The sequence below is a fragment of the Hibiscus syriacus genome, unplaced genomic scaffold (genome assembly GCF_006381635.1).
Source record: "Hibiscus syriacus cultivar Baekdansim isolate YM2019G1 unplaced genomic scaffold, ASM638163v2 tig00111099_pilon, whole genome shotgun sequence".
In the NCBI taxonomy this organism is placed as follows: Eukaryota; Viridiplantae; Streptophyta; class Magnoliopsida; order Malvales; family Malvaceae; genus Hibiscus; species Hibiscus syriacus.
Genome location: NW_024062984.1, coordinates 292,221 through 317,995, shown reverse-complemented (window position 1 = coordinate 317,995; position 25,775 = coordinate 292,221). Strand labels below are relative to the sequence as shown.

Below are 25,775 nucleotides of genomic sequence, written 5' to 3'. Positions count from 1 at the left end.
GTTTGAACGTAAAATAATCACAAAAAATTAAGAATCCTAGTCTCATACGATCTAATTCTCCTAGGTTGACCACATGTCTCTAACGGGGTAGGCTTACTAAATTTTCTATATGAGGTTGGGTTCTAACGAAGGTTCCCAAGCCATCTTTCCAACCTGTTAAGGTTACCCCCGATTCTGGCCCGTTACAGACTTACGAATAGGTTCAGCTCAGGGGATCACACCACTAAAAGCGTACCTCAGATCCAATATCCGGATAGGCAACTTAGGGTACTTTCCAGAGATACTTTATCAGACCCATACAAGGAAGCCCAATGCTCCTGTGAGGTGTGATGTTTCTCCCTACTTAGGTAAACTAGGTTTGAGCTCGAGTTTAGAGCTATGATATGCAAATATCCTAAATATTCACAAAAATGTAAGCATTAACCAGAGTGAAATCAGTTTTTTTCTTTTTTTTGAAATAAGATAATGAATAGAAAATTAAATAAGATCGAACCGTAATTTCCAAAATAGTAAATACATGGTAACCAACTCGTGGCTCGACTCTCAATTTGTTTTAAAAACAAAACTCCCCAGCGGAGTCGCCAAGCTGTTGACACCGTTTTTCGCCCGGGCTGGGAAAGGCCGATATCGACTCGTGGTTTTCTCTTTGAAAATCGTTTCAAATGTGAGGAGTTGCCACCAATCATTTAAGGTGAGATTGGAATACCATAAAAAACTGGGTGATTTTAATAAAATATTTTATTCTAATAAAATACTAAGTTTTGGGGTCTGCACAAATCCAGAAATCAGGTTCGGGAGTCGGTTACGCGTGGGGAAGGATTAGCACCCCTACAAGCGCCCAAAAATTAGTACCTAGTTGGTTACCCTATATTTAAAATTGGAAATTTTGAATTCAATCTTTATTTAACTTAAAATCATTAAGGATGCAGAGTTTGAAAAGGATATTCGTTTATTGAGACCGATAGCATTCGCCCCCGAGCGTAAATGCGGGAGATCAGCTATTGTGTCTAATAACCGAACATTACCTCATTTTTTTTAAACATGATATGGTTTTTAAAAGGATGTCGACTTATTTAGGGAATTACCAGTAGTTACCCCCTGAGCATGATCGCGGGAGATATACTATTAATTCCTTAATAAGTGAACAATGCCTTAGATTTATAAAAATAATGCGTTCAAGCAAAATTTTATTTAATCCTAATTATACTAAAATTTAATTAAGGCTCTTTTCTAACCTACGGTGTCAAATTATGAGAATTAAAGAACCTAGGGGGCTCAAATCTAAAAATGTAGGCTCTAGTATTAATCATGTTTGATTTTAAATAATTATTAAATCGAATAATCGAGATGGTCCCTCGAGCGTTTACGCGAGGGCCAACTCGAATTATCCCCTAAATTAAAAGAATACTTTGAAATCTAAGCTAAAATGAAAGCTCTATTTAACCTATTTAATTATGTCAATATTTAAAGTCTAAACGTAGTTCGGGGAATAAACATGTCAAAGAATTAAAATATCGGATCTAAAAGATTTAAAAGTCTAAGGTTATTTTTAAACATAATAAAATATGATACACTGATATATTTAAAAAATAAATACACACATTAAGGTTAATTTTAACTTTGTTTTACTTTATAAATAGATACATATTTTCTAAATATGATATTAAACATATGACATAATATTTATTCTAAATATAATGAAAATATAAATATAATATTTATCGTGCTCTACATACAATATTATGTATATAAAGTAAGTATATAATAATATAAGTAAAATAAATACCTAAAACATAAACATACTTTAATAGTACAAATAAACAATATACATATATATTCATTAATATCTTAGTGACAAAAATGAGTGAAAAATAATTTTAAATTATAAACATTAATAAAAATAAATATCATGGCATGAAACAAGAAAATCACATAACAAGAGCACTAGAATCGTAATAAAATAATAAATATAGGACTAAAATGGAATAACATAAACATCAGTACCCCATTTCGAACACAAATAATACATACAATAGTGGACTAAATTAAAATAATACAAAACAAAGTAGCCAATTCGTAAATCATGTAAAATAAAAGAAAATGGTGACCAAAACACAAAAAAACGCTAAACTTGAAGGGACCTAAGGCACGATTAACCATAAAATGACTAAAACGCATATCACATTAAACTTAAAGGACCAATAAAGTGATTTAACCTAAAATTAATGATCTAAATGCAAAATACGCTAAAACTATGAGGACATATTATGATATTTACCCTAACACTTAAACTAAAACATGAAACATATTAAAAATGGATGACTTGACACATGATTAACCCAAAACCCAAAATAAATTTACTTTTTCCCCTCCCAGAATCATTTCTGCGCATTGGTTTTCATTTTCCTCTCCCCTTCTATTTATTATTTCTCTCAACTTTCTCCCTCTTTTTCTATTTCATTTTTACTTCATGGAATAAACGATCAGTGGCCATGAACCACCATGACCACCACTGCGAACCACCCCGATCGACACTCTTCTAAGATAATAATCTACTCACTCTCTTTCCTTCTTATTGTACATGCAAAGCTTCAAAAAAAATATATTAGATTCGAAACTAAAAAAATATTCAAAATACCTTGGAATAATCTGATTTTTATTTCTTTTCCCTCTGATTCTAAATTATTTTAGTTTTTTTTCGTAATAGCATAGAGTAAAAAAAGCAGTATTTGAATACGAAAATAAAAAATTCACCCTTAAAATGCTTGTATTTCTATGGAAAAATCGGATAGAAAATTCCCCCTCCTTTTTTTGATTACATGCATTTGGCTTTTATAGCCAGATTTACAATGATTTTCAGTTGGTTATGCCTTGATTCTCGCAGGGAACAAGGGATGATGAGGTTGGTGTTGAAAAAAAATGTGATGGTGGGTGTTGGTGTTGAAAAAAAATAGGGTGGTAGGTGTTGGTGTTGAAAAATGGTGTTTACAGTGATAAACGATAGTCGATGAAGAGAGACTTTGATTAAATTCATGAATAAATTGAGATTTTATCTAAATTTTAAGAATTAAACTAATATTTTATTTAAACTTTAAGATTTAAATTAAAAGTTAACTCATTTTAATAATGTACTACATTATCAATTACATTTAACGTCCCAGTGCTAAAAATTTATAAATTATTAAATGCGTAAATTAAATAACTAAAACATTACCAAGAGAAGTTAGTTCAAGTGATAAGTAATTTGATATTTTTTAAGCAATGTCTCGAGTTTGAGTCTTTGTGTATGTAAAAAATTCATGTCGGGAGACTCAGCTACTAAAATCAGGTCTGCGACACAGGTTGATCCAAATTAGTCAAAATAAAACATTGAAACCAGAAGAACAATCAAAAAAGAAAATAACTAAAGCATTTTTATAAAAAATATATAAGAACAGACCATGGTTCCGTTGAAAGGTAGAGGTAGGGTGTGATTAAGTTGAGTCGAGTTTCAGTATTACTAAATTTTCAAGTTTGATTCGAATTGAAAAACTATAAATTGAAGCTTGAAAAAGCTTGTCAAAGCTCGAAATAAACAAATCTTAAACTTAACTATGTTGAAGCTAAAACTCAACCTCGAACATAAATTTTAAGTACATAAAAATCTTCTACTAATTTTTTTAAAAGAATAAATATTTAAATGTTAATATTATTAATAATTTATTTTTTATAAAATAAAAATTTAATATATAATTTTTTCTAGTTACATGCGAACTTTTTGAATCGAGTATCAAGTAACTCGTTTCGATTCTTTAAAAATTCGAGTCAAACTCGAGCTCAACTCAAATTCATTCGAATTTAATATTTATCGAGTAATGACCGATTATATCTCGAATAATTTACTGTATATCTCATCTCATCTATCGTATGGTATGTGAGGATTTATCAAATTCATGCATGTATTGGTGTGGGCCCCAACAAACCCCCTCATGGAAATCACCAAATAAAACCCAAATAATGGCACGAGAGGAAAGAAATCATCATCTCACATGGTCTGTGCTTCCACGCCAGCATGTCCCCACGTGGGTTCCATGGCGATGGGCCCCATCCCCACCGCCACTGCAGAAACTAGCAAATCCACTGCAGAAACTGCAGAATGTTAAATATTATGAGCAGTGAATAACAAATAGATTGTTATTTGATTGTTAGGAAGGATATGCCAGCAAGATATTCTGATGTAACTGATTCAGCTAAGAATATTCTAACAGGTATTGTAAAATGTTATAAATGTGGTAATTGAGAAATGAAGATGATGAGGCATTCTTTAAATCAAAGTTCAACAATAGATATACGCCAAGCGAGCCTAGGTGATCAACAAAACTACAACAACACACAGCAAATAGATAGCTGAAAAAATAACGTGAAGATATGTCCCCATGGGACTATTTTTCAACCCAGAAAAAGAGGTGAAAGTCACGGTCCAAGTGTTCCTGCCACTTCAGAATTTGAGTCGTTCCTTTCAAGTAAATTGCACCCATTGGTTGCACCTTTTTGTGGCATGGTCGGCTCAACTTTTTTCCATTCTTAATTGTGATTAGCACATGTAGTCAATTCCACCACCTGTTTCTGTTCTAAATTTGAAAAGCCTTTGCCAGATAAGCTAATGAGTGATTTACCTTGTACTCATGAGTTGTCAAATCCAAGATTCTTCAATGGCACCCACCACCTCTCATCAACTTTTAAGCCCTCTATTATCTCTATATAAGCGATTCTGGTTTCATTCACCCATGCCCAACAAACACAAGAACTAGAGTAATCTTCTGTTCTTCTCCTTCCGAAATTTTCTTCCTAGTTCTAATCACATCTCCTTGGGATTCCTATGGCTACTGCTGAGGTATCAAATTTCTTATTAAGCACTCCGTTTAAGCTTTGTTTATCGCTCCCTTGTGTTCATTCATCAGCTGGTCTTGTTTGAAGCAAACGATCATGATCTTAACGTTTGTTATCGGAAACCCATTTCCTGCATCGCTTTCTTTTAGATTTCATCTTTCAAATACTTGGTTTTATGGTTTATATGTTGTTTTATAGGTTGTGTCGGCTCAAATTGCACAACATGAGGAGAAAACTGAAGAAAGAGTTGAGGAGCAAGAAATCACAGCCGAAGAGGTAATCGCCGACGCTCCTGCGACGGAGCTTCCTGTTGCGGAAGAGCCAAAGGAAGCCGAGCCTGCTGCAGAGGAAGCGGCGGCTGCCGAGGAACCAGTGGCTACTGAGGCTGAAGCTTCAGTTGAAGATGAAACCAAAGAGGTGATAGAAGAATCCAAAGCCTCAGTTGAAGATGGAACAAAAAAGGTGGTAGAAGATTCCGGGGTTGTGACTGAGGAGCAAGTGGAGGAGACTCCTAAGGAAACAGTGGCAGAACCAGCAGTAGAGGAGAGCAAGGAAGCCACTGAGCCAACCGTTGAAACCAAAGAAACTACAGAGTCTAGTGAGACACCAGCTGAACCAGAGGCAGAGGTCGCTATCGAAGCACCCAAAGAGGAAGCTGATAAGGCAGAAGAAGAAGCAAAACCAGCAGAAGCTGAACCAGAAAAGAAGACCGAGTAATGGAAGCCTTTTCAAGTGATGACTAGGTTTGCATGTTGACGAGTCAACTAGTTTTTCTATGTAGTTCAATAAGGATGGATGGTCGAAGCCCAACCGATAGCAACTTGCAAAATGGTTGAACTGACATGCATTGCGTATGCCAAAAGGGTGATAGTTTCATGTTCAATTTGCAAAGGGATGGGTTTATTGGGTCTTAGACCAGGTTTGCTTCAAGTCTTTTTGGTTTTGCCTGTTTGTTTTTATTACAAAAGGCAGTGTGTCAAGTCTGCATGTTGTCTTGAATCTCTTGATTATAATAAATCTTAGTCCTTTTGTTTCACTTTTGTTCATTGTTTAAGTTCTTACTATAGCTCCAATACTCCCAAAATCCGATATAAGTTTTTGTTCTTTGATGTGATTTAGTGCACATGAATGTGCTGTTTAAAATCTGATATCTTCCATCCTCATTTGCAACATGGTTTCTTCTCTTGAAGTTGGTACACAATGTGGTCACTCATCACATGACCATTTGCCGTGATCAAATGTTTTTGTAAGTTACGTATTGTACTCCATATAGTTTATATTATAGTTGGAGGGAATTCGAATTTAATATAAAAATCTCCGATCCAATCTAACCTCGGATAATTATTATTACCACTTATATATATATATATATATATATGGACAATTACTCTAATATTTCTTTGTACATATATTCTTGATTCTTTTTATATTATTGAGGAGTAGGTGTCAGGGTGACCAAAATAAATATTGATCTTTCTTAAGCAAGTTCTCGAGTTTTAGTCATTGTGTATGTGGAAAATTCATGTTGAAAGACTTATCTACTAAAGTTAGGTGTGTGACATAAGTCGATCAGAATTGGTCAAGGCAAAGCCTTGGAACCGGATGGAAAAAATAATTAAAATATATTTAAATTTAAACCGAAACAAATCTAAAAATAATGCAGATACTATAATTGTTTTTGATAAAATAATGCAAATATAATTAAAATAAAAGTTGAAGATAAACCGAATAAGATTAACCCAAGATAATTTGTTTATATTTTTGGAGGCCCATCAAGGCTGGACCGTGTTTGTTCGAGTGGGTACTCGTATTCATCTCTTTTAAGGTACTTTTAATACGGTTCCTTTGCCATTATCCAATCGTAAAATGTCAGGTCTTTCATTCACAAAATCTACTCTGACAAGAGGCAAAGATGAAGTTTATGTGGCAGCAGTGGCACTAAGAGCTACGAAGGGAGCAGCCCAGCTTTTCATGTCTGCTGCTTACTCCCTCAGCGTCTGGGATTTGCAGCATTTCATGGTCATCATTAAACCCTCTTCTCCTCCTCTCAATTCCCAGGTTTCCTTTCTCTTCATCATCCCCATAATTTCCTTCCCTTTTCCTTTTCCTTTTCCGGGTTCTTACTGTTCTTTCAGTAGGAGCTAGAACATTCTTCATTATCTTTATGATATTTGTTTATGAGTTTAGGGCTATTGAATCTGAACCTACTGAGATTAAGTGTAGGCCCAGGGCTGATGCGCTAAGTCCCGGCAGCGGCCAAGTGCCTTCTATTATTTTGAAAAAAATGATTAAATTTAACTTAATGTGTTAAGACAAAATATTACATACCCATTATTATTTTTTAAATAAAATTTTGGATCTCATTCTTAAATTGATGGTTCCTCCGCTGTGTAGGCCATTGCTTTCGATTTTCAACCAGAAGATCCAGAGGACATATACACAGCACTTGCTGTTCTATCTGGTAGAGCAGTACCAGGTTAGCAATTAGTTCTTGCAGAATTTTACTTAAATTCTTTGACAATTCATCAATGTACCAGATTTGGAACCAAGCAAAGAACATAACATTTGATTGTGTTTTAGTTAAAATGTTGGGATGTCTTTCTCCTCCATGTTATTAACACTTGCAATAGGTGTTGTTCTTACGAGGAAGTTAAGGAAGCTGCCGAGGAGCAGGTGTTGGTTTGTTGGATATAGTGAAGGGGATGCTGTTGATAAAGCCTATGAGTTCAGCAACACATGGGATGCTGATTTAAGAGTTGGGCTTCATGACTGTCGACATTATACTAATGGTACTAATCTCAACACTATTGTTGATTTAGGATAACTGTGGCAGCTCGGGTCGTAAATGTTAAGATTCGAATCCCTGACTTGTTAGCGTAGACCAAGTAAGCCTCTTGGACTCACTGTTGCTTTTGTTGATACACTTTGGAATGCAAGGATTGGTTGAGCAGCTGACTGGTGAAAAACTTGTGTTGGAGCATTTGAGGATCACTGGTGGGCAGAGCTAGGTCACCTTACACGATCATAAGCGATGATCTGTATGGTGTTGAAGGACCATTTGTCGATACATTAATCATAATAAACATCATGGTGTCTAGGTTGTGAAATAAGGACGGATGCAAGATTTTATGATATAAGGTAAACTAATGATATTCTAAGTAAATTAACTTACAAAATTTTAAGAACAAAAATAAATTATCAATAAAAAATATTATTTAAAATATATATTTCAACCCCTAAGGTCCATCCAGGTGTAAAGCATTGTTTTAGTTGCCCATGTAGTAGATATTGAGTGTTCTCTTTATTTATCTACTTACATATGCGTCTATTAATGGCTTTGTTTTTATTATCTTGTGCGAGGATTATCTACTTGAATAAAAGTTTGATTTCATTAATTGACATAAACATGGCATCACCATGATGTAAGATTAGAGTTTCATCTAGTTATACCTAGGGTTTCGTTTTACTTGAAGGGTAATTATGGCATCACCGTTAAGCGAATTAATTGAGTTTTTTTTTTTTGTGGCTGATAACCGAATTAAATTAAGTTCAGTTAATTTTATCGGTTAATCGAATTAATCAAAATTTATAAATAATATATATTGTATATTAAATATTAAATATTTTTGGTTAATTTGGTCTGTTAATTTATTAAAACCGAAATTAAACATCCCTAAAGTTAAATAATATATATAATAATTAATAATTTTGGTTAGTTCGGTTAATTTGGTTAATTAACCGATAACCAAATTTTAAAATAACTATTAACTGTTAACCAATCGAATCTAAAATTAACAGACCAATTAATTAAAAAGAATTTTAATTTGATTGAATCATTCGATTTTAACCGAATTATGAACCTCCCTACCAATATTATGGAGAATTAAATATAATTTCTCACATTTTATTTTCTTTACTTACTGTTGCTCTCATAATCGAACAAAAGAAAAAGTAGTATTCGGCTGCATTAAAATAAAGAAACACAGACTTCGCACCATCAAGCTTTTAAAAGTTCAAAAAGTAAAACACTAATTCGCCATTAAACTCGAACCAAAAACAACGTCATTATCCCCTAGATTCATTGGAAGTACTGGGTGAAGCCGAAAGGCTAAACATAAAAACTAGAGGCAGACCCTATGAAGGTATCGGCTATCCAACTGGGGGCCATGCCATGCCCATCAGCTCATGTGCAAGATTTATAGTCTGCCAACAGATCACGGGCGATAGGACGCTGGTGAGTTTCTTAGGCTTCTTTTTTCTCACAGCTGTGGTCCTGCAAATATATTAACTGCTAAATGCTCCGCATGATATGACCTTTTGAAGCTTTGCAGCTGCTCACCACTCACCAGTGCAAGTCTTTTCGTGTATCTTTTTGGTGCATGCTTTTGTTTCACTTAATCTCATGTACGATCGAATACATATTCAAATCTAACACCCCGAAGTAACACAGGAAATGATTGTTACTTTGAGAAGACTTGGACGGGGTGAAGATTCCCATTTTGAAGGGAATCTTTCATTCTCTTTATCATGTGCCACTAGAGGCCCCTTTGGGACTTTACTGCAATGTTTTTCAACTTCCGATCGGTAAAAAAATGAAGTATATTCTTCTTCAAGATTCAAAAGATCCCATATTTTGATGAACTAAATCTAAATTCATGGCGAAGGACGATTCAGAGTTAATTCAAACAAGAAAACAAATGCCATTTGGTTACCTGCAAGTTGTTGATTATTATTAAATGCAGGTGAGTTTGGAGCTTCACAAACTCTGTTCACATGGCAGTCCATTTTGGTTTTTTTCTTCTTGAATTAGGTTTTATATCATTGAATGCCTACTTGTTTATTGCCAAATTTGGATTGTATCTATAATGTTCATAAATGACAATGAGGTGTGTCAATGTAAGAAACAAAGCTGAATTGAACAAGTACAAACAAAGCATTGAAATGCATAACTAAAAGAGATGAACCGAACCAACTCACAATCAAAGCCAATTCAAACTGCCTGTATGAACAACTGTTTGGAACCAATTAGGTATCCCCTGAACCGCAAGCTCTCTGAATTTCCCCTTCTTTGGATCATAAGACACCAGAACCCTGTTCTTATACTCCAGCAACACCTCGCCGTTTTCGAGCAAGCAAAGAACTCGGACGGCTTTACCGTTGGAGCCGTTGTTCTTCCATATCTTCAACGGTCTATCTCGATCGAAATTTAGCTTCAAACACTTGGGGGTGTAAGCTCCAATTGTGAACTCCTTAACCCAAGATTCCTTGTCATTGTAACACTTCATGATCCATATCTCCAACTTACCATAATTCCCATAAACAGCTACGGCAAGACAACCTCGTAAAACAGAGAGATGAAAGTTACACCTATTGAGACCGCCGCAATCCGGTTTCGGGACTTCCCGGAATTGTTCATCGGCTAAGTCGAACGACACAATCCGACGAGCCGGATGGTACCGCCTAGGCCTGCTCACCCAATGAAGCCTTCCGTTAACCAACGCCTCCGAAAGCCGCCTTACGAACTGATACGACACTTTCCCTAGACTCCTCCATGAAGAGCTTCCCAATGTGAAAATTTGAACATCCGATTGCGAATAAACGGTTCTCCGGGCACGACTGTAACTATGACTACTAGTATTCCTATAGTAAACTATCTTAACTACCTTGTATTCATTCGTTTTCGGATGGAATCCGAATCCGAAAACGAGTTCTTGATCAGTGTACTGTCTAGATTTCGGTAGCTCGGTGTAATCCACGGTGAAAGGATTGTGGACATAAAGTGCATCGTTGTATAATGAATCAGACAAGCATAACAAACCATTACAGGACCCTACAACATCAAATTCAGGCATGGTAGCTTGGAAAGGTACATATAACCTCTTTACCTTCTCTTTATCTTGACTGTAAGCCGATAAATCCAGAAAATAAAGCTGGTTTCGTATAGGAAAATCACAGTGAAGAATAAGGCAGGAATCATTTCCATCGGCTTTCAACGAGAGATGCATATCGGCGAGAACAGGGTCTTGAGCTAGAGCACGCCATCGCTTACATACGAACTTGAACTGCACCAAGGACGTGATCGGAAGCCTCGAGAGTATGTCGACGATGATCTCGTTCGGAAGAGTTTCCATCGCCGTCGGCCGTTGTTGTTCATCGTTTTCCTTCGTGGCTTTCCTTCTTTTGCCACGCTTTTCAAGGTCCAAATCCATGGCTGATTCAGAGCCTTACAAGCTTCGGAGACGAAGAAGAAGAGGGAGGTTGAAGATAAACATGATGGACTTTGACGGGGATCAAAGAGAAAATTAGATAGACACGACGATCTGCACCGTCCAATGAATTAAGTATAAAATGGCGAATGCAGGAAAAGCAAAGTTTATGAATCAATTCCACCACGTCAAAATAAAAAAGATTGGCCCCTACTGATGGTGACCCTCCAACATTAACTCTTGAATATTGGGAGCAAAACAACAAATATGTATATGAAATTAGGTAAACTGTTGTCAAAGGGTTTACATTAAATTACTGTAGCAGTAACCAAAGTGGGTCAGTCAAAACACATTTAGCCTTCAACTTTGTCTTTTACCTTCCCCAGACCTCACAAAAATCAATCTTTTTTTTATTAAAAAAGGATAATCTCAAGCCTCAAATTACTACCGTCTCTGATAAAAATATAATTACTGTTACAAAACAATTACTGATAAATTTTAAAAATTGGCTATATTTGCCCATATGGCTTGTTTTGAAAGAAGTTCTATTATCGTGACCCTCTTTGAAGAAAATACAAACTCGGGACAAGATTCATGTGGCTCGGGCTTAGGCTTACCTCATGCCTAGACATGCCATGACTGCTGCCCACCTTTTATTTCCTCCGTTTAACGTCAATTATTAAAATTGTAATATTAGGATAAATTACATTGTTCGTCCTATTTTATTCATTATATTTTTAATTTTTTTTAATTTACTTACTAAACTTTACATATTAAATTATTTTATTTAATCTGCTGCTAATATTTTAACAATGTTATGACGTGACAAAAGCATCAAAACGACATCGTTTTTGTAAAACTCAAATATTAAAACGATATCGTTTCGAGTCCTCTTCTTTTGCCACCGTCACCGTCGTAGATGGTAGTTGTTCGGTCACAAAATTTGTGGGTCTGTTCATCTCGACCCCTTGAGTCCGAATATGGTGGTTGTTTCAAAATGTCATAAATTTTTTTAATCTCGACTGAAATGTTTCGATTCCCTCACTTTCAATTCCCAATTCATGGGATTCGGAGCAAGTTCCGACAAAATAGAGGTCAAATTTGAACTCAAGGTGTTAACGCGAAGCGACCCATGAAATTTGAGATCGAACGATCACCATATATGACGGTCGATATCATTCGATGGTGGTCGGCAATGGCATCCAACCACCTTCTGTTTTTATTTTATAATTGAGTGAGCAAAATGAGAGAGAGAGAGAGTAAAGTTCAATGAAGAACAATATGATTTACCCTTTATATTTTCAATTATTTTATACTAAATAACAATAATAAATGACACGTCATCATAATGTTAACGATAAAGTAAGTAAAATAATTCAATCTGAAAAAGTTCAATGAATAAATTAAAAAAATTAAAACTACGAAAAGTAAAATAAGAGAGAGTCAATGAAGAACGATGTAATTTACTCAAGATATTATATCAAACAATCCATTATTTAATTTGATGGGATTGATATTAAATTTATTAAATAAAATTAGATGCTTAAATTTTAATATTATAAATAAAATAGATTGATTGTACATTGTTCCCATATGTAATGGGGTAAGGGGGAGGTAAGATAGTAGGCTGCCCCTAACATCAAGTTGAGAGCAGCTTCCGTAGAAGACCTCCGAATTATGAAATGCCTTCCGTGGGACTCGATCCCACGACATCAAGGTTAAGAACCTTGTGCTCTACCAACTGAGCTAGATAGTTATTTTTAAAAAATAAAATCTTTATAATATCCAATTTAAACTAATTGATTAATAAACTATAATAATATTAAATGTTTTCCGTTTGATTTTTTACTTCGTGGATCGTCATCGTTAATGGCCACTGTCAACAAATTCCTTCTTATCTTCTTTCTTCTTTCATTTTTAAATTTTTTCATTTTTCTCCCTTTTTTTATTTTTCTTTTGTTCAATTTTTTTGCTTTTACACCCCGCTTACTATCCACCAACTTGATCAACATCAATTTTTTTTATTTTGCATATTATTTTACAAACTCAAAATTTTGTCTTTTCATTTAACGGGTTGTATTTTCTTATCAAAATTATTAAAGATTTTATCATATCTCGTACAAACTTTAATATATTTTTTTATTTTTGAGGTCAATGTTATCATCCCTACCCAAGTTGATGTATGCTAATTTATTTTTCAATATATCTATTTTATTCATAAATATTATTTTAAGTACTCCGTTATATATATATATATATATATTAATGAAGAAGCACAATACACCTTAGCTGTGAAGTAATTTCAGGGTTTGATCTTATATTTTTGTATTGGGAGTTTGCTTGAGTGTTCATATATACTCTGCTTTTCATGGTTTCTGAATTTGTAATTATGAAAATAGATGTTTACTTATCTTTAAATAAACACGGAAATATACTAATCACAGGTTAATTTCCAATGACAACATCATCTCTTTAAACTAATTAGTAGGAGCTTAAATGGAATCAATTCTAAAACCTCTACCATCACATGCACCAATTAACTCTTACCACGCCATTGATTCCTGAAGGCATATTTGAAGGGGAAAAACTTAAATTTAATTTATGAATATTATGTTTAGGGTTAGTGATGATCGAGTAAGCTAAATAATTAATGATTTTTATTATTTTAATGCAAAAATTGCATTCAAATCTTCAAAATGAACGTTGACAATGGTCAGGAGCATCCACATGATTTTATGTTAGAGGACGAACTTAAATTTAAGGGGTAAAAATAGATTTTCATTATAAAATATATAGAAAAAATCTAAAATATATTAACTTTTTTAAAAGGTCATGGTTTCGATTTTTATAACCTTCAAAAATAGATTAATTTTTCAAATATTACCGGTTCAATCATCAAGACCTTCACAAACTTTTAGAGTTAATAACACATCAACATAAGGATCGTAATAGAATGAAATTGATAGTTTGATGATTGATATATAATATTTTAAAGTTTATAGATTAATTTTTTTCACCTGTCGCTTAAATTTCCAATAAACTCCTACAACAATATCGGGTTCCTGACTGATCATCTATCTGGGGTTCTGTTATTGCTTTTGCCTTTTCGTTTCTAGATTCCAGGTGACGTTAAATTCGGTGATAGTAGGTGGATTGGTTGTCGAAGGAACTGTTTGCTTCTACTTTCGAATCAGGGAGAAAGTTTTCATTTTGTATCCGAATAATTTTGTAATCGGTTTTGATTGGTTTACTTTTTGCTGTTATTTCGATGAAATGTTTGTCTTGCATTGGATCTGGTAATGAATTTGGACATTTTATGTTGAAGTTTGTATTCTCATTTGCGTTTGCGGATAGTTTGGACATTGTTTAGATGAACTAGTTTTTCTGTAATGCAGAGAAAGATGTCCGAGAATGTTAAGCTATTTATTGGTGGAATATCTTGGGGTAACAATGAAGAGCGTCTCAGGGAGCATTTCAGTAGTTTTGGTGAAGTGGTAGAGGCAGTGATCATGAAGGATAGGACCACAGGGCGTGCTCGAGGATTCGGTTTTATTGTTTTATCTGACCCCGCTGTTGCTGAGGAAGTCGTCAAGGAGAAACACAATATTGATGGTAGGATGGTAAGTTGTTGGTTTTTATACAAAGCATTTTAGATTAATGTTGTCCAATGTAGTGTTTATTCTTTGATGCATTTAGCTTATTGAAGCAAAAGATGAAAATTCGATTCCTTATCCTAGTCATGAACCGATATTGAAATCATAGGACTTCACATAATTCTGATTCTGTCCATCTTTATTTCAAAATTAAGCAAAGAGAAATAATTTCATGCCTCTGATCTTTTTCCTTGTAATGATATCGGTTATGTTTGTAATTTTCGTAATTTAGTATAATGTTTTATGTTAAGAGAGTTGAGATTAGTCTTTTGATCATTGGATCACTTGTGCTCAGGTCTAGGCAAAAAAGGCAGTTCCTAGGGATGACCAGAACATTATGAGTAGAAGCGCTAGTAGCATCCAGGGAGATTTTTGTAGGAGGTTTAGCGTCTACGGTCACAGAGTTACTTTAAGAAGTATTTTGATCAATTTGGGAATATCACAGATGTGGTAGTGATGTGTGATCACAATACCCAAAGGCCTAGGGGTTTTGGATTCGTAACTTATGATACAGAAGAGGCAGTGGATGAAGTGCTGCTAAAAAATTTCCATGAACTGAATGGTAAAATGGTCGAGGTTAAATGAGCAGTTCCCAAAGAATTATAACCTGGTCCTAGTCATAGCCCCCTTGGTGGATATAACTATTACCTGAATAGGTTCAACACCTTTCTTAATGGCTAAAGTCAGGGATATGCTCCAAGAGATGTTGGAGGTTATGGTAGATTCAGTACAGTCGCTGGTGGTCGAAGTGTTTTTCCTCCTTTTGGTTCTGGTTATGGATTGGACATGAACTTTGAGCCAGGGTTAAACTCAAGTTTTGGAATCGGTGCAAGTTTTAGTAGTAATATGAACTATGTACGGGTATTGAGCCCTTATTATATTGGTAATACAGATAGATAAGGTAGTCCTTTTGGGTATGATGGAAGTAGTGGAGGTAATATTTCCTTTTTCAGCTCAGTGACCCGGAACATTTGGGGAAATGGGGGACTTTATTATTATACAAATACTGCTAGTTCCAATGCATATACAGGATCTGGAAGCGGTAGTATAGGAGGAAGTGCCTTTGGAAATAGTGGGAATATAATTGGTTCTTATTTGTGGCTCAGAGTGGTTATTGATATTGGTAAACCGATCTGTCGTTCTCTTGTGTTTGGTCGACGAACGAATGGTTCTCCAAGGTTATATCTACTTAAGTATGAGAGATTTCCCAATTTTTGTTTCCGATGTGGTATCATCAGACAAGTTACTGCAGGTTGTCCTCAAATTGAGACTGAATTGGATCAGCCTGCACAATTTAGGGAGTTGTTTTGGGTTCCCAACCCTCTAGGTGTTGCACAAAATCCGACTTGCACTGGAATAGTTAATCTGGTTCCTTCAAGGCAGGGTAATATAGGGGCATCTAGCACAACGGAGGGTGCGGGGCAAACACCTTCAATGGCATGTCTAAGCTTGGTAACGGGGCCTCGCTCTAAAGGTATGAGATAATTTAAGTGTCAATCCTCAGCGTCACTTACTAATGATTCACCTAGCCCATCCAAGCGTGCCCTAACACGACCAGGGCCTCTTCATCGCTTTTCATCTACAGTGTATGTCTCAACACCAACTTCATCTTTGGCAGAGTCTGGCGAACAACCTTGTCAATCATTATGAAAATCTTAATTTTGGAACTGCCGCGGGCTTGAGAACCCAAAGACAATTTGATCATTGGAGCTCATTGTAGCTCACAAAGGTCTTGACATTCTGTTCGTATGCAAATCTTGGTTTCAACGATCTCAGGTTGAGTCTATTAAGTATCTTCTTAACATGGATGGATATCTTTTAATTCCTAGTTCTGCTACTAGTACTGGCTTGATTTTTTTACTGGACATCTTCTGTTAGGGTGTACCTCCTCTCTCTTTCTGATCACCACACTGACGTTGTGGTTACTGAGAATACAATCCCCTTTTGGTTCACTACTATTCATGGCCATAATGACCGTAGATATCATGGCCACACATTAAATCTTCTTGATCACCTCTGCCATCAATCTACTCTTCTGTGGGTGGTAGGGGGTAACCTCAAAAAAATAAGATAGAGTTCTACTATGATTTAAACTCCTAAAGATAAGATCCACAAGCACTATAAATAGTCATTGTAACTCACTATTGTAAGGGACGATTTACAAACAAAATACAGAGGAAAACACAGAAAATACAAAGACAAAGCTATTATAAATGATTCGAAAAGGAAATAAAATGTAGTATTTTTTTTATTCGTTCATTTCTCGCATGTGCACGTTATTTTTCTTGAGTTTTGGTTCGAATAACCCAAAATGTGGGTTGCGTCGATGACAAAAAATGGGTGGGATTTCAAAGTTTCGAACCTAGATCTACCCCGAGACGTGTTTATTTTTTATCCCCCTAATGCGCAATATCAATGTTAATTGTCTTTCAAATTTGGTCATAATCTTTATTTTTCTTTATATTAGTCCTTTTATTTATTGTATGTATATTTTTATTTATTTATTATTTACATTATTGTCATTATATAAATATATATATACGTATGTTTTTTAATGATTTTCAATTGATTTTTTTACGCTATATCTTATTATTATATATACATATATTTTTTATTTATTTATATTCATTTGGTTATTTTTTTAATATTATTATTTATATATATATATACTTTTTTTAAAATATTTTATTTATAAGCGTATTATTATCATATATATATATATATATATTGTAATTATCTTTATTTAGTTTTTTTACTTTATCATTATACGTATATGTATATTTTAATAATTTATTTATAAGCCAATTATCATTATATGTATACTTTTATATTTGATTTATATATTTATTTATTTTTGTTTTTGGTTTTTTTATTTGTTTATATTATATTATATTTTCATATTACTATCATTATTGTTATGATTTTTATTTTTCTATTTTACTCATATATATATATATATATATTAATATTTATTTATTTATTTATTTATTTATTTTTTCTTTTATTTTTATTTTTTTACTTATTTTTATTCTTCATTATTTTTCTTTTATTCATTTTTCCCTCTAACACATCTTATGACTTTTAAGGGTATTTTCGTCAATTAATAAGAGGTAAGTAATCAATGATCAAATTTTATCTTTTAATTTAAAATTACAATTTTCTTAATTAAGACAACTGGAAATTACGTAGTACCGATAGGGCGGTTCAAGGGTGCTAATCCTTCCTTGACCGTAACCGACTCCCAAGCCCGACATATTTCTGGTAAGACGTAGATCAGGTAAGAAATAGGGTATCCGATCAACCCATTTATTTTTAAATAAATGATCGGTGGCGACTCCAATCCATATTTTTCAAGTCGAAGCCCAATTCCGGGGCCCAACCGAAATACGGTTGCGACAGCTTGGCGACTCCGCTGGGGACACAGGTAAGTGAGTCACGCTAAGATAATTTCCAGTTGTCTTTTTAATGAAAAGGGTAAGTTTAAATTTTAAGGTAACATTTCGATCCTTATTACTTACTTTTGATTATATTTTCGAGTAAATAGTTGTACTGATCGTTTTTTAATGATTTTAGCCCTTAAAGATTTTTCATCCAAAGGCTCTATACCCGAGCTCCGAACCCGTTTTAAGTGGGGGTGAAAGCGACGCCTTCGTGTGAATTTATTCATCGTATGGGCCTAGCAAGTAACCTTCGGGATTCATATACCTTATGCCTTCGTGTGAATTTATTCTCCGTATGGGCATAAGGGAATATTTCCTCTCAAGTTTAACTTAGTCCACACAAGCCTGTGATGAGTTTAGGACTAAGGGTCTGGTAAGCCCAAGGGGGCACCGGCAATGAGAACTCGAGTACCTTTTTTAGAACCTAAACCCGGAGACTACAAGGAGTTAGGACCCACCCCAAAACCTCGTTTTAAACCCTATGATGCCAAAATTATTTTCTGCTTTACTTTCTGTTCAAAACATGTGAGTTAGAAATTTATGCGGTTAGGACTTATTCAAAATCAACTTGCGGGATAGAGATCATGTCCGGGTAGGAATAATAAGCATGTGGGGTAGATATCATGTGGGGTAGGACTTTTATTTTCATGATTGCTTTGATTATTATCTTTACCTTACTAACTCTTTTCATTTTTTTTCCTCTATTTTATTTTATTTCCATCATCTGCATCATTCAAAAGAGGTGTGATCCACCAAAAAACGTGTTTGTTAACCATAAATAATCTTCATTAATGGACAAAGGTGTTGTAATACAGGAGATTTAAAACCCCGAGGTACGACTATGGTCCGAGAAGACTCAGAAAGAAAAGGGAGACAGTCTTCAAGGAAGTTATGTGTCAGAGCTTGTTAGCTATGCCTCTATCAGCCTAAAACAGAACAATGTGCAAGAACTTCGAGACATCTGGGACAGTTGGAAGAATGATCGAAAATAGAAGTTCAGTCAGTGGTATGGTGACATTGCACTTTTGCTTCATGTTAAGACCGGTGAGCCCTTAATTAGAGCCTTGGTTCAATTCTAGAACCCGGGATACAGTTGCTTCACTTTTAACCAAGAGGACATGGTACCTACCATCGAGGAGTATATTACACTATTGCACTGTGAAAGCATTAAACTGGAGCGAGCCTACATCAAACACTTCAAGAGTCAGCCTTTCAAGAACAGACTGGCTAAGATTGTAGGAGTTGATGAAAAGTGGGTGACTGACCAACTCTGAAACAAAGGTAACGTGCAAGGAATTCAGTGGATCCACATAAGGAAACTAATGAATGACCACCCTGATGAATGGAAGACTATAGACCTTTTTTGCACTAGGTCTGTATGGCTTGATCATCTTTCCGAAGATTTTGGGATGCATTGACGCAGCCGTGGTGGAACTGTTTGAGCAACTTCCGAAACGAGTCAACCCAGCACCAACCATCTTAGCCGAAACCTTTCGGTCTCTCAACCATTGCCGAAGAGCTGGCGGAGGTAGATTCATTAGATGTGTTCAGCTCTTTCAAGTATGGATTTACAGCCACTTCTGGAAGACTAATTGGGTTGCCTACCGCCGATTTAGCACTACGTATTCACCTTTGAGAGAGTTCATCACCATGAAATGGCATGAAGGAACTTCAAAAGAGAAGTGGATGAAAGTCTTCACTCATCTATCAAGACCGAGATATTACTTGGAGAGCCCCCTGGTTGTTCCTCAGTGACGTTCTTTTCCAATGTGGGGACTCTGACACTATGACCTTACCTGAACTTTGGGATGCAGTTGGGTATGCTCCATTGTTAGCACTTAGACATAATGGGGCACGTCAATTTGTCCCAGCAACATGCGGACTAGCTAAATCAGAGTTTGAGTATCACGGTGACAACTATAAGAAGATGATCAAGGAAGTAGTCGATTCATGGAAGAAAGTATTCCGGATGGATGTTGTAGCTGCCAGAAACATGCTTACTCCGGACTATGTGGAGTGGCGAAGATTGAGAAAAAATGGCAATATCCCAGTGCCAGACTGTGAGGACACCTGAACCCTGGAAGAACATCTCAGGCCCGTCTTTTTTTGAACTTGAGATAGCCAAGATAGAGTTTGAAGCTATGAATAACGAGCTGAAGCAGAGGGTAAAGAAACTTGAAGCTGAGCGCTATTAGTGGAAGCTAGATGTTGACTCTCAGAAAGATCGAGCAGATAAACTTGAAAAATAATAGAAAAAAGTCTGTTTTGAGCTCGAAGACTTGAGAAATGGGTATCAAGATAAAGTCAAGGATAACTTCAAGTTGAAAGTGGCTTCTGAATACTGTAAAGACGAAGCTCATAGCCTGAAAAGAAAGTTTGAAGGGCCTGATATAAGAGCTTGGAAGGAACAAATGAAGACTGCCCAGAGGCGCTTAGCAGACAGTCAGCATCAAAACCAATGCTTGAGAATCCATATGGCTAATCTGGAGAAACAACATGAGATAGATGACAAAACAATAGCTGAGTTAGAAGCTATTGTAGATGGGTTCAAGAAGAAAGTGAGCGAGCTTCAGATAGTGCTCTTTGACGGAGGTTTACAGTGGCGTTTCCATTGGGAGCAAGCACAACAAAGGGTGAAGGCCAGAGACGCAGTCATCCGAGACTTCCTGGATCAAGTACAGAAGGAAGCTCGTCATTTACACGGCCTGGTAAGGGAAGCTGGAATGGTCCGACAAGGCATACAACCAGTGACAGATGAAGACAGAAGACTTGTCAATCTACTAGAAACTGTTCGGGGTCTAGAGGATTTAGTCCGAATGTACCTTTGATCGTTTTTATGTCTCTTACAAGATAAAACATTTTTGTCTAAGTAAAGATTATTTATAATAATGGACACTTTTCTAAATCAATGCCTCGAACATTTTATGCATTCTTGCATTTTGCATTTTTGCCTTTTTACATCTTCATCTACATTTTCAAGCATTTTCACAAACATGAAATTAAGTCATGGAGGACTCGATGAAGTAGATTTAACCACATGGAAGAAAGATTGTAACATTAAAGAGCTTGATCAGCTGATGGTAGGACAAAGCCGGCCAGGATGATCTAAGAAAAGAATCCCCATATCCTAAGGACTATGATGTTGAAGCTGTTAGGTGTTACCACATAAGAACCCCCAAACATTCCTCTGAGAACTATAAGGCGCTGAAGCGCAAGATCCAAAACCTGATGGATTCAGGGGCATAAACGGCCGAAGAAGGGGGCATGGCATATACCATTTGCACTTAGAGGATTGTTTTGTTTAAACACGTCTCTAATCTTTCATCTTTTGCTTAATCTTTTAAATGATTGAATTTATGCTACTTTCTAAGGTGGAGCAATTGAACAAATTCTAATCTTTAGTTCTTCGAATATTAAATGAATTAAGGATTCTTTTAATTCTTCAAGAATTATAGATTTTTGACATATGGCAAAGTTAGACTTTTCTTATCCTATCTCAAACCCCAAAACAAAATACCTTGATTCTTTACCCAAAATAACTCATGGTCATTACCAAAAAGACCAAATTTTGACATTATCTCCCTTTGAAATTCTTGAAAATTACCTTTATCTTTTTGATACACCCACACCTTTCTTTGAGTCAATAAGATCATACCACTGTCTTTTTTAGACTCAAAAATAACCTTTCTTACCATTAAAACCCAAGGCATTGAGTTGTTCATTTTAACATGAGCATTCTTCTAAAGAACCAACTTGGGGTATCTCGCGGGGAACCTGAACATTGAGACATCTGGAAAAAAAAGAAGAAATTCATTCGAAATAATTCTATCATGCATTAATTACACTGTTTTCATGTGAATAAAATTAATCTTGAAAATCTATCCCCCTAGGGATACCTCTTCTGTGAAGATTTACATGTATGAAATGATGAACGACTTTCTTTCTTTATCCCTTCACAACAGGAGAAAAAAATATATCCCTTGTGTCCCCTTTTGAGCCTGTAGTATTTTTCTTCTGATTCAACCCTAACCAAGGATCACCCTCCACACTGGGGGCAATGTGGAAGAAATATGCTCACATGAGCGAAGACATTGATTCAGATGAGATACCAAAAGGTGGACCAAATGGCAAGTGCGAAGATCCAATCAAGAACAAAAAAGAAAAGAAGCAAAAAAGCAAAAAACAAAGAAAAAAGAGAAACAATAACAAAAATCAAAAAGAAAAAGGGACAAAAAAACACATGCAAAGATTCCCTAAAAAATTGGCACATCAAGCTTCAAACTATAAGATTGATCAAGCACAATCATTCCCGAATCATTGAATCACTTCACTCGAAGATCATAGAGCATCAAGAGAGAGAAACATTTTGAGCAGGATTGAAGACATCATAATGAATTGATCCTTGGTTCAACACCCTGAAACACTTGTTTGAAATGACACATCAAGCTTCAAACTATGAGATTGATCAAGCACAATCATTCTCGAATCACTGAATCACTTCACTCGAAGATTATAGAGCATCAAGAGAGAGACATTTTGAGCAGGACATGATTGAAGGCATCAGAATGAATTGATCCTTGGTTCAACACCCTGAAACACTTGTTTGGGCCTATTTATCCTTTTCTTTCATAACCATGAACCATAACCTACATTACGTGCCTTAAAAGTCCATTCTAATCATACATGGATTTCTAAACATAAGAGATTATCTTCAGATTTCATCCCGCCCATCAGGATTAATCTTTGTTTGCAAAAAACAATGTAATTAATATATGGTAGAGAACAATAACAAAGGGGGGTTCAAGACGTAAATCCTGAATAACGTCTTGAAACCAAAGGAGGGTTTGAGTTGAAAACCTGAAAAGGTGGCTCGAATATAAAAATTGTGCAACTAAGGCGATCACACAAATTCCTTGATACGACATCACACAACCCGAGTGTGACCACGAAGGTTGGGAGTTAAAGAACACTTCCAGTAGAGGAGCATGCAAGCTACCCCATCAAACCGTTGAGCATCAAATGCCAAACCTATGAGCATCAAATGCCAAACCTTTGAGCATCAAATGCCAAACCTTTGAGCATCAAATGCCAAACCTTTGAGCATCAAATGCCAAACCTTTGACCAAACATAATAACCTGAGATTTTTTTATCATTTCCTTACTTAACCACTTCCCAAAAATAGCTTTGATCTTGGCACTTGTCAAATAGCTATAATTCATTGAAGGATTAACAATATAATTAATTCTTTGATATCCGATGAACTCTAGTTTATGATTCGTCTCAATTGTAAAACCGTGAAAGTGACAATAATTTCAAAACTTTGGATCAAACATTTTTCAAAACTATTTTAATTGATATTTTCATAACTTTGAAAATAAAAGAGAAAGAAAAACATTCTTTTCAAACAAGACAGTCTCTCTAGAGTGGATCTTGGTAAATGACATGTGACTTTTAGACACAAAACTCATGCTCAGAATCAATACTGAAGCAAGAAATGAGGAACATTTGGGGCATCTTTGAAGATTCAACATCAAATATTGGGGCATTTTTGGATTCAACATCCTAATGCAAATTATCAGACCTTTTTCAGGAGATAAAATATAACCAATTCATGTTACATGCATCTTATGCATACATTTTAGAGCATCATATTTATCATTTTCCACATACATAATTTTTTGCAGCTTTTAGAGTCAAGTTTCGACTTCAAGATGAATGATACTCGATTCAAAAGCACCTTTAAAGATTCATGTTAGTTGCTTAACTCGGCAACAAGAAGCTACACTTCGACCAACTCGACAGATTGAAAGTTTCTCTCGAACTCACAATTTGCTCGAGAGTATATTTCAACTTCTTAATGAAGGATATCTAGCTCGAAGCCAAACAACCACGATTTCAAATCCACGACGGATGATATCGTGCCACTCAAGACAACACAAGTTCAACTTCACAGTGAAGGGACCGCTGGTTGTCAACAAACAACTTCTCAATTTCAGAGCCAATTTCAACTTCACAACGTAGGATATTGGACTCCAGACAACGCAAGTTCAATTTCACGACGAAGGGACCGCTGGTTGTCAATAAATAATTTCTCAATTTCAGAGCCAATTTCAACTTCACAGCGAAGGATATTGGACTCCAGACAACGCAAGTTCAACTTCACAACGAAGGGACCACTGGTTGTCAATAAACGACTTCTCAATTTCAGAGCCACTTTCAACTTCACAACGAAGGATATTGGACTCCAGACAATGCAAGTTCAACTTCACGACGAAGGGACCGTTGGTTGTCAATAAACAATTTCCCAATTTCAACTTCACAGTGAAGGATATTGGACTCAAGACAACGCAAATTCAACATCACGACGAAGGGACCGTTGGTTGTCAATAAACAACTTCCCAATTTCAGAGCCAATTTCAACTTCACAGCGAAGGATATTGGACTCCAGACAACGCAAGTTCAACTTCACGACGAAGGGACCGCTGGTTGTCAACAAACAACTTCTCAATTTCAGAGCCAATTTCAACTTTACAATGAAGGATATTGGACTCCAGACAAAGCAAGTTCAACTTCACGACGAAGGGACCGCTGGTTGTCAATAAACAATTTCCCAATTTCAGAGCAAATTTCAACTTCACAACGTAGGATATTGGACTCAAGACAACGCAAGTTCAACTTCACGACGAAGGGACCGCTGGTTGTCAATAAATAACTTCCCAATTTCAGAGCCAATTTCAACTTCACAGCGAAGGATATTGGACTCCAGACAACGCAAGTTCAACTTCACGACGAAGGGACCGCTGGTTGTCAACAAACAACTTCTCAATTTCAGAGCCAATTTCAACTTCACAACGAAGGATATTGGACTCCAGACAACGCAAGTTCAACTTCACGACGAAGGGACCACTGGTTGTCAACAAACAATTTCCCAATTTCAGAGCCAATTTCAACTTCACAGCGAAGGATATTGGACTCCAGACAACGCAAGTTCAACTTCACGACGAAGGGACCGCTGGTTGTCAATAAACAACTTCCCAATTTCAGAGCCAATTTCAACTTCACAGCGAAGGATATTGGACTCCAGACAACGCAAGTTCAACTTCATGACGAAGGGACCACTGGTTGTCAACAAACAACTTCTCAATTTTAGAGCCAATTTCAACTTCACAACGAAGGATATTGGACTCCAGACAACGCAAGTTCAACTTCATGACGAAGGGACCACTGGTTGTCAATAAACAATTTCCCAATTTCAGAGCCAATTTCAACTTCACAGCGTAGGATATTGGACTCAAGACAACGCAAGTTCAACTTCACGACGAAGGGACCGATGGTTGTCAATAAACAACTTCCCAATTTCAGAGCCAATTTCAACTTCTCAGCGAAGGATCTTGGACCCAAGACAACACAAGCTCAACTTCACGACGAAGGGGCTACCCGCAGTTTCAACTTCACGGCGAAGGAAATCGTGCACACAAGCATCATCCATCTTTAGATTGGATTTCAACTTCACGACGAAGGATATCCAACTCAAAGAAGGAGTATCTGTCAACAAAGACCTTCGAGTTCGACTACGCTCAGCTCCAAGGCACATCATTTACAGCAT

General features: G+C 35.8%; 4 protein-coding genes and 1 long non-coding RNA gene across 7 annotated transcripts in view; 3 read left to right on the top strand and 2 right to left on the bottom strand.

Moving 5' to 3' along the window:
* Positions 1 to 4,784: 4,784 nt before the first annotated feature.
* Positions 4,785 to 5,903, top strand: LOC120153171 (cytochrome c1-like). 3 transcript variants are annotated; one of them, XM_039165174.1, is made up of 3 exons: positions 4,785 to 4,873; positions 5,068 to 5,288; positions 5,349 to 5,903. In XM_039165174.1, the coding sequence occupies exons 1-3, from the start codon at positions 4,859 to 4,861 to the stop codon at positions 5,584 to 5,586; spliced, it is 474 nt and encodes a 157-aa protein (XP_039021105.1). In that variant the 5' UTR covers positions 4,785 to 4,858; the 3' UTR covers positions 5,587 to 5,903. The 3 variants fall into 3 exon arrangements, with proteins under 3 accessions (XP_039021105.1, XP_039021104.1, XP_039021103.1); XM_039165173.1 differs by having other exon boundaries at positions 5,068 to 5,458; positions 5,492 to 5,903; XM_039165172.1 differs by having other exon boundaries at positions 5,068 to 5,903.
* Positions 5,904 to 6,723: 820 nt separating this feature from the next.
* On the top strand, positions 6,724 to 8,010 carry LOC120153308. The gene is made up of 4 exons (XM_039165296.1): positions 6,724 to 6,927; positions 7,264 to 7,345; positions 7,500 to 7,658; positions 7,807 to 8,010. Exons 1-4 carry the CDS (start codon positions 6,736 to 6,738, stop codon positions 7,875 to 7,877), a joined length of 504 nt encoding a protein of 167 aa, XP_039021227.1. The 5' UTR covers positions 6,724 to 6,735; the 3' UTR covers positions 7,878 to 8,010.
* A 1,745-nt stretch (positions 8,011 to 9,755) lies between these two features.
* Positions 9,756 to 11,247, bottom strand: LOC120153307 (F-box protein At3g07870-like). Its single transcript, XM_039165295.1, has one exon. It carries the CDS (start codon positions 11,076 to 11,078, stop codon positions 9,849 to 9,851), a length of 1,230 nt encoding a protein of 409 aa, XP_039021226.1. The 5' UTR covers positions 11,079 to 11,247; the 3' UTR covers positions 9,756 to 9,848.
* A 3,092-nt stretch (positions 11,248 to 14,339) lies between these two features.
* On the top strand, positions 14,340 to 15,083 carry LOC120153309 (heterogeneous nuclear ribonucleoprotein 1-like). Its single transcript, XM_039165297.1, has 2 exons — positions 14,340 to 14,695; positions 15,024 to 15,083. The coding sequence occupies exons 1-2, from the start codon at positions 14,465 to 14,467 to the stop codon at positions 15,027 to 15,029; spliced, it is 237 nt and encodes a 78-aa protein (XP_039021228.1). The 5' UTR covers positions 14,340 to 14,464; the 3' UTR covers positions 15,030 to 15,083.
* Positions 15,084 to 18,804: 3,721 nt separating this feature from the next.
* LOC120153310 overlaps positions 18,805 to 25,775 on the bottom strand; it is a 25,723-nt gene continuing 18,752 nt past the window's right edge. The window contains exons 2-3 of the long non-coding RNA XR_005518779.1: positions 23,627 to 23,632; positions 18,805 to 18,835 (exon numbers count right to left, since the gene is read on the bottom strand). This is a non-coding gene — a long non-coding RNA (uncharacterized LOC120153310). The remainder of the gene's footprint in view (positions 18,836 to 23,626; positions 23,633 to 25,775) is intronic.

Excerpts from the sequence above, each read along its gene's own strand:
- LOC120153307 (XM_039165295.1), bottom strand. The coding sequence starts at position 11,078 with ATGGATTTGGACCTTGAAAAGCGTGGCAAAAGAAGGAAAGCCACGAAG.
- LOC120153308 (XM_039165296.1), top strand. The coding sequence starts at position 6,736 with ATGTCAGGTCTTTCATTCACAAAATCTACTCTGACAAGAGGCAAAGAT. Across the intron at positions 7,346-7,499 it reads ATCTGGTAGAGCAGTACCAG|GTGTTGTTCTTACGAGGAAG; the intron begins GTTAGCAATTAG and ends CACTTGCAATAG. Across the intron at positions 7,659-7,806 it reads CTGTCGACATTATACTAATG|GATTGGTTGAGCAGCTGACT; the intron begins GTACTAATCTCA and ends TTGGAATGCAAG.
- LOC120153309 (XM_039165297.1), top strand. The coding sequence starts at position 14,465 with ATGCAGAGAAAGATGTCCGAGAATGTTAAGCTATTTATTGGTGGAATA.